This window comes from Physcomitrium patens, chromosome 24, assembly GCF_059467195.1.
Source record: "Physcomitrium patens ecotype Gransden chromosome 24, ASM5946719v1, whole genome shotgun sequence".
Classification (NCBI taxonomy): domain Eukaryota; kingdom Viridiplantae; phylum Streptophyta; class Bryopsida; order Funariales; family Funariaceae; genus Physcomitrium; species Physcomitrium patens.
The window spans coordinates 14,167,963-14,183,045 of NC_143433.1; the positions used below are offsets into that span (position 1 = coordinate 14,167,963).

Below are 15,083 nucleotides of genomic sequence, written 5' to 3' on the forward strand. Positions count from 1 at the left end.
CCCGCGACTGGCTCCCGCGCTCTAATCACCCCCCCCCCCTCCCCCCCCTCCATCCTTCAGCCCTGGCCCCTGAAATATGCCTGGTACCCGCCTACTAACTCCACTTCCCGGTCCCTTACCCAAATGATACCTGGCTAGCTCCCGGTCCAGTGCCTTTCCTTTTCCCAGTACCTCCCTCTTCTCATGACCTGCCAACCGATTCGAAAGGGTCCCTTCCCGCGGTCCGGCGAGCACCCAAAAGCTGAAGGTGGCGCGGGAGTGAGGCCATAACTTTCTCTCTTAGCCATTGCTTCTGCTGCAGCGAGCACTCCATCTGCTGTCTCTCCTCGCCCCACTGGTTACTTCTATCTGATGTGTGCCTTAGTTTCTCCTTTTTTCGCGAAGTGCCAAGTCTTTAACGAGGAGCAGCATTAAGTGATTCAAAATTTGTTCAGCGATTCGTCGAAGTAAGTAGGGTTGTGAGGAGGTTCTCTGGTGGAATTTCTGAATCGTGGTGGGAGGCGTACTTCGGAGCACCACCATGACTGCGGTGAATGTTACCAACGTTACTGTGCTGGACAATCCGTCGATGTTCATGAATCCGTTTCAATTCGAAATTTCGTACGAGTGTCTCTGTCCCCTTCAAGACGGTAAGTCTCTCGCCACCTTAGTACTCTGCGTTGTTTCCAACATTTGTTCTGACTTGATGCCCAAGGATTTCTCGGGGCTAATTCGTGGAGTTGTTGCAGATCTCGAATGGAAGCTCATCTACGTCGGGTCAGCTGAGGATGAAAAATATGATCAAGTTCTTGAGAGTGTCCTCGTTGGCCCCGTGAACATTGGTAACTATAGATTCGTATTTCAGGTGTTAATCTTCTCCTTTTCCACTGCCATAATCGTGCTGCTGCTTTGCTCGAAGAAACTGCGTTTCAGAGTTTTCCTACTCTGTTCAATGTTTTGATCGCACCCAACATGGGAGAGAGGTGCAAAGCTGGGCTGTTTAGGTCTGTGTGGCTTTAGTCGTGCTCCCGCCGATTGCTTGACCTGAATATGATAAACGTGTACTAAGTTAAGCTGTTTCCTTCACAGGCAGATCCTCCAGAGCTTTCAAAGATCCCAGAGGAGGATACCATCGGAGTGACCGTGCTTCTATTGACGTGCTCATATCAAGGACAAGAGTTCATAAGGGTTGGGTACTACGTAAGCAACGATTACGTGGAGGAAGCTCTACGTGAAGAGCCTCCGGCGAGGGTCCTGATTGAGAAGGTGCAGCGTAACATCCTTGCTGATAAACCGCGAGTCACCAAGTTTCCTATCGTTTTTAATTCTCCAGCCCCAGTCCTGAACCATATCGAATCTGAAAGGATTACCGATTCATACATTTCTGAACCTGCAGCAATCAGCACCCTTCACACGTACGAAAACGTATCGGATGTGCACAGTACTCCACCTGCGGCAGTGGATATCATGCAAACTGATGAGAACATTGTACATGCTCACGCTTCCTTGGATACTCCTATGGACTTGGCACCCGCTGATGAGGTTAGATCGGTGGACCTCCGCACACCTCAGACGTTGCAAGAAGTGTGTTGAGAGGTATCTGACTGCCCACTTGTGCAATGTTGGGAGGGCTAAGTCTCTCTTGTGGGTATGTACTCATTTAGGTTAAATTGGTTACCCCTGTGGATGATGGGTGGTAGAAAGTTCACCTCAAGGTGCACTGTGCCACACTCTCGTAGGTCAGCATTAAGTCCATGTGGATGTTGTGCGTCCGACATTATCTTCTGACCTTGGTTACAACCATTCCTAGGAGTAGTTGTATATCTAGCTTTTTTGTAGCAACAAAGGTAGGGTTTCACAAATATCCACATTCAATATGTACATTATGACCTTGTCTAAACAGCCCAGATTTGATATATGCCTAGGCACTGATTTTCAATACCATTGTGGATACTCGTAGTAACTGTCCTGCGCAAATGGAAGTGCACAACTGACAGTTCTGCGCAAAATGTTTGTACATACCTGTCAACGCATTACTTCACTCAAATACTGCATATAGAATCGTGAAAGTCGAACACGGAAAAACACAACATCAGGCTAACAACTGCTACTTGAAAAACCCCAAACTGTCTATTCTTATGCACAATCAGATGATATCATTTAACTATGTCAGACCAACTAATGAAAGAACAAATTCCTAATCCGTTATGTGCAGAAACACCTTTATGTGCAGAAACATTTATGTGCAGTCAATTGTTAACAACCTGAAAAAGATAAGATATAGTCAAATACGTATTCCATAAAAAGTTCAATTTTAAACATGATATTATATCCAAATAGTAAATATGATAACTGTTTCTCATCCATTACAATATAATTCTGTACAGTAAACATTCAATCAAGTGTAAACTGCACATTTAGCCTTGTTTTCTGATTAGCGATGGCGGTAGGGAAGGAAAATTCTTCGTTACTATCTTTACAAAAGTGCGAACATCTATGCTTAGTTTCCATTGCCCTGACCTGTCCCAACAAAATCGTCTATTCCCGTGTTCAGGATGCTGAATGGATCTCAATTGCGATAACTACACATCCAAGCACTGAGCTTAAATGTGGTAAACTTGTATCAACAAATCTGGTTCACAGAACTCGCCTGAAAAATCACGCAGCAGAGAAGATTCATCAAGATCCTACAGAGATGCACAGTTACTTCTTAACTGACTCATCTTTCGCTCGACTAAGAAAAGCAAGTGTCTGTATTATACGAAAGCAGCTTGCTGTACTAGGACAAAACCCCGAGATGAAATGAGACGTCGGAAACTACTGAAACTGTTCTAAGTAAACACGTCTTCACGATCTCCCTCTGCAGCATCATTGTCCTCCAAATTGCTGAACTCCAAAAAGTGCGTTGGCCTATGATCTTCATGATAAAATTCTCTTGGAATCGAAAGTTTAATTCCATACTTCATGCCGACGGAGTGTTTCACACCCATGAAATTGTAATTCCATGGACCGTTATCTGGAACCTGTTTAATCAACACCAAAGGAAATAAGAAAAGAGCATCTAAAGAAAATATGGTGCTGCCTGTGCCAAACCAATTGAGACACAAAAAATACATTGGCCAACACCAAGACCTAAAGTTTTTTACCATTCAATAACAAACCCAAAGGTACTAAAGCGAAGATAACTTACCATGTAGAAGCCAAGGAATCGGTCACTCAAAAGCATCTGTACTTTCTCGTAATGAGTGGGTAAGTAACCATGGGGGTTGCTACCACTGTCCTTATTAGCCCGACCCCATTCATAACCAGTGGGTGTAAGCTTGTAAGCTGTCAATGAGCACGAACCAGGAGTAAAGCTGCAAGTTAGAATGATGCACTTTTCACCATCCCATTGCTTGTTATTCTCCAGCACGCGGGCATGACTTGTCAAGTCCTGAGGTGAGAGCTGCGGGAGCTCGTTCGGTTGAGTATGAAGCCAACCAAGAGGCTCAAGCTCATTCAAGAACTCATGTTCAGGCAGATTAGCAGGGAGGTGAACCTGTTGATGTGTACCCCACTGAGGCGGCATCACAATGCACCGAATCTCTTTCACCTGCGGATTATCAGGAGGACTCACTCCATACAGATACCCCGCGATTTGTGTCCTCAAATCGGCGATACAAATAAACTTCTTCAAAACGTTCTTCGGCATAATGTACGTATATCCCGACTCTTTGATATCATCCGAGTTCACATAAATGTGGTTGACACGCAGATGGAGATTGGTAGCAGAAATAGCTCTCACCCTCCAATCCGTCTTGGAACCAAAAGCAGCTTGTTCATACGGACTGGTTGTTGTTACAATCAAATCGTCTCCGTGAACATTCGTTGTCTTTGTTGTAACTGCAGTCAATTGACTAGCCTCCTTCGCCTGTGAACACGAGCATGAAAAATAATGGATTGTCACACAACTTCTTCCACTACAAAGAGCAGTTCAAGTTATTCTACCGAAATAGGTTCTGCAATGTAAAAAATCCATTAATTACCAAGAAAAACAATATTACCAAGGAACATATTACTAACCTGCTTCTCAATTTCTGCAATCTGTTGCCGTTGTTGCGAAGGAGGAGTAATCTCAGCGCCCAAGATAATGTCCCGAATCTCCGACTGTGTCAACGCGGATGTATTAACGTTGTTCTTCTTCGCATAGTCCGACAATATTAGATCCCTCAAAGCAACTTCGACCTTCATCCACTGATCATCACTGAGATTAGGCCAAATGTGGTGTGGCTCTGTCACTACTGTCTTGTCAGGCTTCAGTAACATCTTAGCCTTTTCATTGTTAACATGAAGAGCCCTAAGAATTAGGATGAGCCTCGAGAACGCAGTATAAGACGAAATGGTCTTCAGCCAGTCATCATAGATGTTGAACAAAACCATTTGTGGCTCCGTTGCTTTCAATATCAAATCGCCAAACTTCTCAATCTTCAAACAAGCTTGGAATGGCAACTGCAACTCACTACCCTTGATGACGATATTCGGGAAATCAAGAAGATGAACCTCCAGAGGATCAAGCATTCCCTTCCGTGTCACAATAATCTGCTTGGGTTGTTCTTCGACTGGCAGAGAACGTACCAAGGCAGCCACTTCTTCAGCAGTCTTCCACTTAGCTAATTGTCCCAGACGTTTCTGTCCTGCCCAAACGCTGGTATGAATGACCTTCAAAAACAGCTGCCCTGTTCTTGGGTTGAAGATGAAAATGGCACCGTTGATGGGCTTCGTGGTTAAATTTCCTTCAAATGTCTTGTGAATGGTTACTCGATAGACATTAGTATCATCAACAAACCAGATGATCTGGTTGCTGAAAAGTTCTCCGTAATTCTGGGATGACAAATAAGGCTCAGTGGGCTCAGATGAATACAACTGCAATCCTTTTCTTACACGCTCCCTCAACACATAGAGTGCTGGATTAGCCTTCATAATCTTGTTGATAGCCTGAGCAAATAGCGGCTTGGAACCAGGAAACCAATTTCCAAACGCAGCGTGCAGATTGTACGCCAAGTCCAGCCCGATCATCACCCCTGTAGGAGCCGGATATATTGACATGTTATCAGTAGTATAATCCAAGAATTTAGCCCGGGTATACCGTTCGATATCATGAGAATCATAGTCACCCCACCGTAATTGCACATCGATCCAGTATTTGTTGCTTGCTTTCTGGTCAAAAACATCCTTCGGTTCTGCAACGAGACTTGGCTTGCTCATAGGCCACTTGTAAGCAGCAAACAAAAGAATATCAGCACAAGAACTGTTCATCTTGTAACTCTTACGCGGATGAATAGTTTCCTTTTGTACTGTTTCGATCTCCAAAGCATCAAGCTCCTGGTCGAGGACCTGGCAAAGGTCCATTACCACACTCTCGTGCACCTTCTGCCACAAATGCGCTCTAAAGATCTGAATGAGAGAAATCTTCAGAGTAGGAATCTTCCCATGCATGAAAATACCTGTAAGATCAAGCTGCACTTGGAAACCAACATACACATTGGCTCGATTAATGGTCGGGGACCACCAAAGTGTAAAACGACGGTTTGGAATTTGGTTCAAACCAGAACGCTGAGCGTTTGTTAGCTTCTTATATTTCATGGATTCCTCAAAACCTGATGCCTTTTCCCAAAAAAGACCTTCCCATGTAGGGAAATATGTCCCCTTGAACAGAGTATGCTCCAAAATACCTTCCACTCCTCCAAGAGCCTGGATAACATCAGTACGGTAATTGTTTAAGTTCCACAACTTACCATCGTGCCGCTGATGAGTCCACCAGAAAGGATTCTGCTTCAATACTTGGTATTGCTTGAAGTCAGTACGCACACGCCAACCCTTGTCATAGGCCAGAGTATGACGGTCCTTCTGAAACAACGTGTTAATACGAGGTATACCCCTGTCCCAAGAATCTTCAAGATCCTCCAAAGTCAACCTCCTGTTCTGAGCCTGAGCTTCCTGTCTCTTCAGAGCATACTCTGCCCACACACGCTGTGAGTCAATGAACTCACTTTCCCACGGCTGAATATAGCGGTAAAGATTGGGAATCAGTTGCTCATCTTCATGACTCATACCACTTCGGAAGTGAGTAACTCCGACGTCTGTCTGCTGACTGTATCTCAAGTCACTCTGGGGAATTAAAATATGTCCCATTGACAGCATACCAAGACCACCAATCTCCTTGGGCGTATAAAAAATCACAGGAGGGAACCTACTGGGCATTTTGGAATTCAGTCCAATTTTGATACGAGTCTGTATCTTGTTTTCACACTTTACCAGAAGATCAAGAAGCTCTTGAGTATGAACTGTCGCTTCCCTGAAATAGGTCATTAAACCAATGAGGGCAGTGTTCCACTTGTTTACAATTTTAGTGAAAGTCGTAGAACCAGATGACATAAGAATCTGCCGGACACGATTCTCAAAGACTTTCAGGTGTTCATCGTCCACTCGAAGATAAGCCATAGCAGTCCGCTCCTTGGTTTGCTCGTTCTGCAAGTTCCATACTCCATCCTTGCTGCCGAAAGCTTCTTGAGTCATACGGATTTTTGGTAAAATGCGTACTTCAAACCCACACATGCTGAACAGCAGATTCGGGTTATCCTTGCTGTAAACGGAAACAAACGAATTCTCCCACTCCAAAGTGGTTATGCTCCGAGGAAGTCGGTTCTTTATATCCCAGAATACACTTCTTCCGAGATTAACATCGTGCTTCATGAGCCGCATACGAGCATCCCTAGGCCAACACTTCTTGTTGTTGTAACCTACAATGTTTTCATTGTTGGGATCTGGATGCTCTGTCAGATAACGTTGAATGAGATCCCTGGCTTCTTCGTGAGTGAAACGGAAGAGTATGTGAACCTTGTCGATATACCGTGAGTAGAGGCGGATGGGATGACGAGTCTCCACCTTCACATCCCAGAAAGTGATAAACTCATTCGGCATTTGCGGAGGTCCCGCTATTTCACTAGCACGTGTAAGACCCAAAACCAGTAAGTCAAGCACCAGCCCATAATACTGGACTACAAATGATGCAAACTGAAGCCCCTGAAGCAGCCCATAAGAATTCGTGTGACTCATATCTTTGTAGGATAGAACAACGTTGTTCTTTGCAGTCACATAGTCAGCAATGTTATGATCAAGAACCAATCGTAGAAGCCTATTCAGCATGGTCAAATCAATTTTGTCGAAGAACTTTTCGAACTTAGTCTGCAGCATAACAACACATTGTCCTTCACTGGTGTCCCATATATCCTGCAGATTGTTGATACCTTGACACCACTTGTAGACAAGTAATGGAGGAGGTTCCGAGTCAGCAGGCTTGATCCAATTAGGGAACAAATGTCTCTTGTCTCCTTCATACCATAAATACTGATCAAGATAAGCGTCAGTGATCTTCTCCAAAGGTTCGATCTCATATACAGGAATAAGATGGCTGTAGAGATCCATGAACTCGATTCCGACCTCCTTGAAGGCTCTTTGTGTAAGCAAATGCCGCTTGATACGAGATAATGCCTCGTGTGGGTTATCATAAGCTTGCTCAATTAGCCCAAGCTCCTCTCTTTGCTGCTGATTTAGACGGACTGCCACACTATACGACTCCTTAAGACGCTCCAAGGCAAGGATGAGAAGCTTGGTGTCATGCTTGTATGAGAGGGGAGGAAAAGGAATGGGTGAAAACTTGCGAGATTCCAACCAATGTACCGTTGTGGTGTAAATAGCCACAGCTTCCTCGGGAGTGACATAAGGCCCATCCTTCAGATAATTGTGCTGACGTTCTTGTTCTGCCTTCAGCCAAAGACGAGTTAGACGCCCAAGATTCTTCCGGCAAACGGTTTTATCTACTGTGGCACCCCGCCGAATACGCTCCCGATTGTAATGAGCGACATTAGTCCACCAATCAGCCTTCGACTTCACATACCGCAAAATCATGTTCTCAATTGGCACTGGAAGCCCAGGGACTTTCCATGGAATATTAGCCTTCCAGCAACGCCAAGCTTCACTCAGATGCTGAAGAATGGTACGGGCCTTATTCTGCTTGATACCTTCTGGCATGGCATCAAGGACATCATGCATGACTGCTGCCCTGAGCTCCAAATCAAAGTGACTCTCCACCCGCTGCTTGGTGACAGTCTTGGCAACTCCCTTAGAGTGACGACCCTCAAATTGTCGTGCAAGAAGATTGCCCAACCATCTTTCCAATAGAGGAACAACCCCTCGAAGGAAGAACAACCACACACGCCACATAGGTGCCCAAAATCCGCAGCCAGGACCCTTTCCAACGGGACCGGTGTTGAACCGATAATAGATCAAATGCTTTAAATCTTTGCACATTCGGATCTGCCTCATAAGCCTATATTTGTAACGATACATGCCGGTCAGTTGACCAACATGTGAGAATGTATATTGTAGACCATCTGCAAGTTGGTAAGCATCAACATTCCCGAGCCGAAATTGGATGTTTGCGTCCACAACCAGCTTAGTGAGTCGTAAAATCTCTCGACAAAGATGAAAAGCATTCCCAAATCGAGACTTTTTCCTCTCTTTAGTAGTAAGAGTCTTCACAGGTTTGAGATTGAAGTTGTAATCCAAATGTAGATAATTTAGGTTCTTTCTGTGAATCAGAAGATTCAACATATTGTATCCTTGCTTGCATACCTGTAAACCTGCTTCAGCCCAGTCCAGTTCTGTTGTCTGGAAGAACTTCGTTGCACGCAATGAGCGGAACAAATATTTCTTCTTCTGGCCCTTTGGTGGCCGATGATGCAGCTCATTCAGCACATAACACTTCAAAAGCTTCTGATAACTCACACGAACCTTCACTGGATAGGTTGGAGGACAGTGCTCCTTGTACCAATCAGAGACCAGAGGGATATCCTCCGCGCGTCTCATCCGACCTGACCGCATATTAAAGGGGCGGGGAGCAAACAACAAAGCAATTCCGGCAGCCGTTGTGTCAGTGTACTGTGGTACATCCTGAAGCAAAGGCTCAACACCTTCTGGCAAAACGAAGTCATCTTCATCTTCTTCTTCCTGAAATCCCTTCTTCTCACCACGCTTGTCCGTTTTGTAAAAAGCAATTGGATGGATCAAAGGATCAAAATAAAAGGCTGGCAAATCTGGATCTTCTGACTTGATGTACATAACCATGGGAGTGTGATACACGCAAAGCTTCACTTTGCGAGGACGATTATTATACAAATGCGGAAACGCAATCCTGTATTCCGTACGCAATGGAGAGCGAATAATGAGCTTGTTGATGTCATTAAACTCGTTCCAATCTTCGTCTCCCTTCTCCATATCCCGGTATAAAGGCTCAAACTTGGGACCTCCTGGAATACAAAGGTTGAGTGCTTTGGCGGTGAAAAACGATTCCATATCAAAAAGATAGAAATAGTTTCTATCAATCAAATCACTCAGCAACTGCCCAGCAAGACGGTGAAGAGCGGCCATGATAGGCAACGAAAGATGCCAGCGCCTGTAACTGGGTCCATTGATTAGCTTCGTCTTAACGAGAGGTTTATAATCATAGAACCACTCATACACAGCAGCGTCTTCTTCTTCGTCAAGCTCTAGCTGAATAGGTTCCAACGGGTCAACATCCAACAGGTTGTCGGCATAATCCAAGGGGGGCTCCTCATCATCGAAAGGGGGAAAACGCATACGCTTGAAATGACGTCTGTCTCTTTTCTCTCGTCTCATCATGATCCACATAGTACCCCACTGTAAATGCAGAAAAACCCGTCAGTTAAAAAAATTATCTCCAAGCATGCATGTCCACAACAAGTCAAGGACATTCTAAAAATTGTTAATATCTAACCAGAAACAAAAAAATGATAACTAGCATTGTTGTGTTATTACATTGGCAAAATAAAACTAGACGCTCTCTAAAGGACATACTATAGATACTGTCCAAATACAAACTGGTAATAAGGCAGCCACTCGCAGAAAGTGGACGATAGAACAGCTCGAACGAAGCTCTCACCTGAGCTAGGAAAATAGGCTCAACCACCCACGGGATCTCGTCAACAAATGTTATAGCACCAGTGATATGATAGAGCACCCTCACATCTCGAACCTGCTCCCATGGCATTGGCATGTTCTCCAACAGCTTATACACAGCATGAGGCACGAACTTCAAGGCCCCTAGATATACCCGCTTATCATGGCGATACTTCTTCGAGGACATGTCACCATGGTCCCTGTGATCACGCGAAATCCCCATCGATAGGTTGCAAAACAAAAGTTAGGACGGTGTACACACACCCACCTTGATGTAAATAAATAAACACATGTGAATCCACCTAATTGTTTAACCTTTCAATTTTAAATAAAACTTGAAAGCACGGTTCTCAACCCAGGAGAGCACACAAACTTGAGCGGCAAACTGATTCGAGCATAAGATAAAAATATAGGTCACCGGGCGTATACCAAAATAACAAACAACGCCTCTCCAAAGTATCAAATAGGCAAATGATGAAGAATTGAAGAAACGACCAGCTCCTTCGCCCAAGGATTCAACTCGACAACAAATTTAAGTGATTAAAACCTGACCGCAAAGACATCAACTACACTACCTCGAAAAAAGGGCATTAATCGCTCATACAATCAAGCGGGTGGAATCATTATTGCTTAAACCTCTGATTCGTCGAAACCCAGGAGCCCTAACTAAAGTGCCATCATACCTGATAATTTTGCGAACATGCTCGGGAGGCATGTCTTCTTTTTGCGTCTCAACAAAACCAAACTTCCGCTTCTCCCCATACCGCTTGCTATTCAATTGATGCCACTTCCTAGCCTTCTCTTCCAAATGCGCCTCGGCATCAGCTGCAGCTGAAGCAGCCGTTTGCTGTGGAGCCGTAGGTGGCGCCTGAGGATCCATCATGACAGCGTCCCCCTCAGCTCCGCACCAACTTTTTAAAACCTCGTTCTTCGAATAAACTATGCAAAACAAAATGCTTCGCTTCAATTTCTCGATAACGTTCTTCTTGAAGAAGATCCCACCTTGCGGTGTAAACCTCTTTAAGCTTAAGTCCGTGAGGAAAGCCGAAATCCTATGCGACCAAAGAGGGTTTCTGAAGAACAGGGCTACCGCTCCCTACATTAAGGAGGGGGAGCTCCTTCGAGTTCCTAAACTAGAAGAAGACAACGAAGGTGGGCTCTTATAGGGGGAGACCATCGCTTGGGCATGAAGGCATCATACGTCGGCCGCAGAGAAGGGGTGAGGAGGGGGGAGTAGGGGCAGCACCGCCATAGCCTTGGCCTGGCAACGCATCGCAAAGCCAAAGGCAAGGGCGGGGAGGGCATGCGGTGGTGGGTGCCAGGCGCCCCTCCCACGGAATTGCACGCTGCTCTATCCCCCCCCCTAATTCCCCCAACCCTAATAACTCTACTACTACCCCCTGACACCTCACTCTCTCTCTCTCTCCTTGTTTCCTTATTTCCGTGCCCCAGTTATTCCATCTCGCCTCTATCGCCGCCTCCAATTTTTCGCTCGCCCTGCAAATCCCTGCAAATCCCTGCAAATCCCTGCAAATCTAGCCATGACACGTACTCTTCTGAACTGCTCTGACAATGCACTGCATTTCCAAAGATATTCTTCCTTTTACTGAACAAATGGTAAAAACAAAGACAATGAAGATTATCACTCAATCATAACATTTATTCTAATTAGAGCTTTATGCTAAATTTATTTTAAAAATTATTACTACATGAAATTTAGAAGAAAAAAACATCCTATTTCACTAATTAAAAAACCAATCATCCAAAATACTTTCTCTGAAAATCTAATTGCATTAATTGTTTGCACATAATTTAAAATATAAAACTTACGTAAAAATTACTGTTGAACGTGGAATACATTAGTAAATAATTCACATAAAATATTGATGCTTAAATCATTTTAATACTAAAATAATTAAAGATCTTTTTAATTAATTTATTAAAATTAAAAGGTCATGTTTGCCTTTAAATATATTTTTTGATTTTCTCATCAACTTAAAGATATTAACTACATTTTTAAGTATTTTATAATGGTTACATATATATATATATATATATATATATCGATAATTTTTACATAAATAAGCTCAAATATTTTATCATCTGCTGCATGATAATACATTTTAAACTTTAAAAACAAGACGCAATAACAAAGATAAATGCTCAAATAAAAAATTAATTAATTAGTATAAATTTAAGAAAATATATTACAAATACATATTTTCGGTAAAAATTAATATTAGAGTTCTTAATTAATTTACAATAAATAAAAAATAGAAATGATTTATATAATTTTTATTTCTAAAATATATGTGTTTGAAAGCATTGTAAGGAAGGTTGCCATGATTATTGCCCAAGATTTAACATGTTTCATTATTCAAATTAATTAATATATTTTAATAAGACATTCGAGTAAAACATATATTTTTTGAATGTTAGTGCAGAAAAAATCGAAACATGTTTGTAAGCAATATATATTTTAATATTAAATATAAAAAATTAATTTTAATCAAGTTTATTTATGAAGTTATTGTTATGGTATTTAATTTCATGATATTCTAAAAGAATTTTTTACTTATTCTATATATAAATTATTTTTAAAATAATAATTTTAATTTGAAAAAAAAATTGCATGCATTAATCATTTGTATTTTTAGATAAGATTTTGATCAACAAAACAATCCTAGCATTGTTTAAATAAGAATAGAAGATAAATATTAATATCATCATAAAATGGATTTTAAAATATTACGAACTTGTTAAAATATTTCCAGCATTATACAAAAATTTAAGTAGAATGAAGTAGCTGATTTTTTTAAAATATTAAAAGAATGTTATCTTAATTTAAAAGCTAAAATAGCTTTTTTGACAATTTTATTATTAAATCATAAAATAAAATTGTTTAATTCATGAAAATACACCAAACTGAAGAGGATATTAAAGTTTTTTTTTTTTTTTTTTAATTCTTTTAATTATATACAACATATACAACAGCATGTTGAATTGCAATTTTTTCTTTTATCTATATAAAGTCTATGTAAATTGTTTGACAACTTGCACATGTTAGTACCATACATTTTTGTTTAAATATTGTTTATTTATATTTTTTATAAGTATCGATGACTTAAACTATAGAAAGATTCTTCAAAAGAATACAATGTTCTATGCATATGATATGCATACTAAGACATTATTTGTGTATAGCACTATTGCATTAAACATAATTTTAAAGTTTATTACACCAAAATGAGAATGTCATTATATTGGCCTCGCTACATCCACTAATTGTTTTCTAAGTCACTTCTTTAATATATAGGCTGTGTCTTAAGAATTTTTTTTTTTCAATGAGATCCAAAAACACCTCAAAGAAGTATTTCAAAAAATTCAACTTAAACTATGCAAAACATCTTCCCATGCATAAGAATAGACTTTTGTAGCCAAGACACAATACTGTGTCAATAAGGTGCAGTAAATAGACACTTTTTTATCCTAAACATCCACAAGTCGGATAGGAATGCCATGAATGTTAGCTGATATATGTAAATAAAGTGATTAATAGCATTTGAAAATGTAAGAAATAAAAATAAAAATTTAAAATCCAAAACCTAAAACCCTAAACTCATTATTTTTATATTTATATGTTATGATTTTCACTTCTAACTGTTTATCTATTGACTTGATGTCAAAATAATCTATATAAAAAGATTTTCCTTAAAATTTTAACTTGGAAATATTAAATTATTTCTAAAGAACTAGGTATTACATATGAGATATGTGGTACATCACCAAATGCCATTTTATCCTAGTAAGCACATTTTCTTCTATCAAATCACATAGCAAATTTCATTTCTTTTTAAAATGTAAAAAGAAGCCATTGAATAAATTTTCGTTTGTTTGTTTGTTTTATTTTTAATTTTAATTTTATATATGCTAACCACTAATAAACAATAGAAGAGAAGATAAGAATAAGCACAATGCTACAGATAGCACAATTGTGCTCTCTGTGATATAGACAAAGGACCACATCTCTCCAATAATTTTGTAAGTGTAATTTTCATTGATTCTTACACCTAAAGAGAATGATTTGTTCCCAAATATATAATTTATCAACCTTTAAGTTAAAAAAATTATTATGAAAAACAAACATGAGACTGTTTTTAATATCTTTAATATGATTAATATTTTAAATCATAAGATCATTAGAAAAAACAAACATTTCGAAGATGTTAAGAAAAGTTAGGCCCATGATAAAGAAGAGCAAGCAATCCAAGAAAAAAATATTTGGAAAGTCATAAAACGCATTACATGATTTTAATTATTAGTATTGCACAGCTAAAATAAAATCAATCCATAAGTTGCTTCTAATGAGTCATTTTTATGAAAGGTCAACATTTTACAACCTTTCTCTTTTTTATTTTTTCTAATATTAGTATATTGGTAATAATTCATTAAATCATGTGTTGATCTTTTATATATTTTTATATTTGCAACTCATTCATTCTTCCGAATCTCATTGTATACTAATTTTTCTTACTCTAGTATACTCTCTTTTGCTTTGTGCTACCTAAAATAATTTAAAATAAATTCTAGCTGAAAAGACATGCAATTTTATACTTATAGACTGCTATATCTCACAACATTTCTATTATTGGCCCTTATGCATTTTTCTCCAACAGAATGTTCACATTAGACATGCCAAAGCAATAAATCCTTCATAAAGAGACTTGTAAAATTGATCAATGTAAACAATAGTGGATCTAGTTGCACCACTTTCAAACTTACTTTTGTTTAGTCAAATCCAGACCCCAGATCTTAAATGGAGTTGTTGTTGTTGTTGTTGTTGTTGTTGTTTTTTGTTTTTTTTTTCAAAAATAAACTTATCATTGAAGAGACCTACGAATTTTGAGGTTGCATGGGTTCTAATTGTAGAAATTGTTGTTGTGACATAACCTTAGCTCTCTTAGTTGTCTCTTATCTAAGCAACAACCAATAAAAAGTGCACTCAATATAAATCATTTTGGCCAAGTGACCCTTTGAGAATTTGATATGTATTTTAAACCTTGTAATCACTTTATGTAAAATCATTA

General features: G+C 40.0%; 2 protein-coding genes across 2 annotated transcripts; one reads left to right on the forward strand and one right to left on the reverse strand.

Annotated features, from left to right (window-relative positions):
- Nucleotides 1-279: 279 nt before the first annotated feature.
- Nucleotides 280-1,895, forward strand: LOC112276521 (putative histone chaperone ASF1A). Its single transcript, XM_024507913.3, has 3 exons — nucleotides 280-629; nucleotides 729-844; nucleotides 1,069-1,895. Exons 1-3 carry the CDS (start codon nucleotides 521-523, stop codon nucleotides 1,570-1,572), a joined length of 729 nt encoding a protein of 242 aa, XP_024363681.1. The 5' UTR covers nucleotides 280-520; the 3' UTR covers nucleotides 1,573-1,895.
- A 410-nt stretch (nucleotides 1,896-2,305) lies between these two features.
- LOC112276520 (pre-mRNA-processing-splicing factor 8A) lies at nucleotides 2,306-11,246 on the reverse strand. Its single transcript, XM_024507912.3, has 5 exons — nucleotides 10,680-11,246; nucleotides 9,980-10,196; nucleotides 4,042-9,717; nucleotides 3,170-3,889; nucleotides 2,306-3,002 (listed from the first exon to the last, which is right to left on the reverse strand). The coding sequence occupies exons 1-5, from the start codon at nucleotides 10,877-10,879 to the stop codon at nucleotides 2,811-2,813; spliced, it is 7,005 nt and encodes a 2,334-aa protein (XP_024363680.1). The 5' UTR covers nucleotides 10,880-11,246; the 3' UTR covers nucleotides 2,306-2,810.
- Nucleotides 11,247-15,083: the final 3,837 nt, after the last annotated feature.

Excerpts from the sequence above, each read along its gene's own strand:
- LOC112276521 (XM_024507913.3), top strand. The coding sequence starts at position 521 with ATGACTGCGGTGAATGTTACCAACGTTACTGTGCTGGACAATCCGTCG. Across the intron at positions 630-728 it reads TCTCTGTCCCCTTCAAGACG|ATCTCGAATGGAAGCTCATC; the intron begins GTAAGTCTCTCG and ends GAGTTGTTGCAG. Across the intron at positions 845-1,068 it reads ACTATAGATTCGTATTTCAG|GCAGATCCTCCAGAGCTTTC; the intron begins GTGTTAATCTTC and ends TTTCCTTCACAG.
- LOC112276520 (XM_024507912.3), bottom strand. The coding sequence starts at position 10,879 with ATGATGGATCCTCAGGCGCCACCTACGGCTCCACAGCAAACGGCTGCT. Across the intron at positions 10,197-10,679 it reads CATGTTCGCAAAATTATCAG|GGACCATGGTGACATGTCCT; the intron begins GTATGATGGCAC and ends GCGTGATCACAG. Across the intron at positions 3,890-4,041 it reads TTGCAGAAATTGAGAAGCAG|GCGAAGGAGGCTAGTCAATT; the intron begins GTTAGTAATATG and ends TCGTGTTCACAG.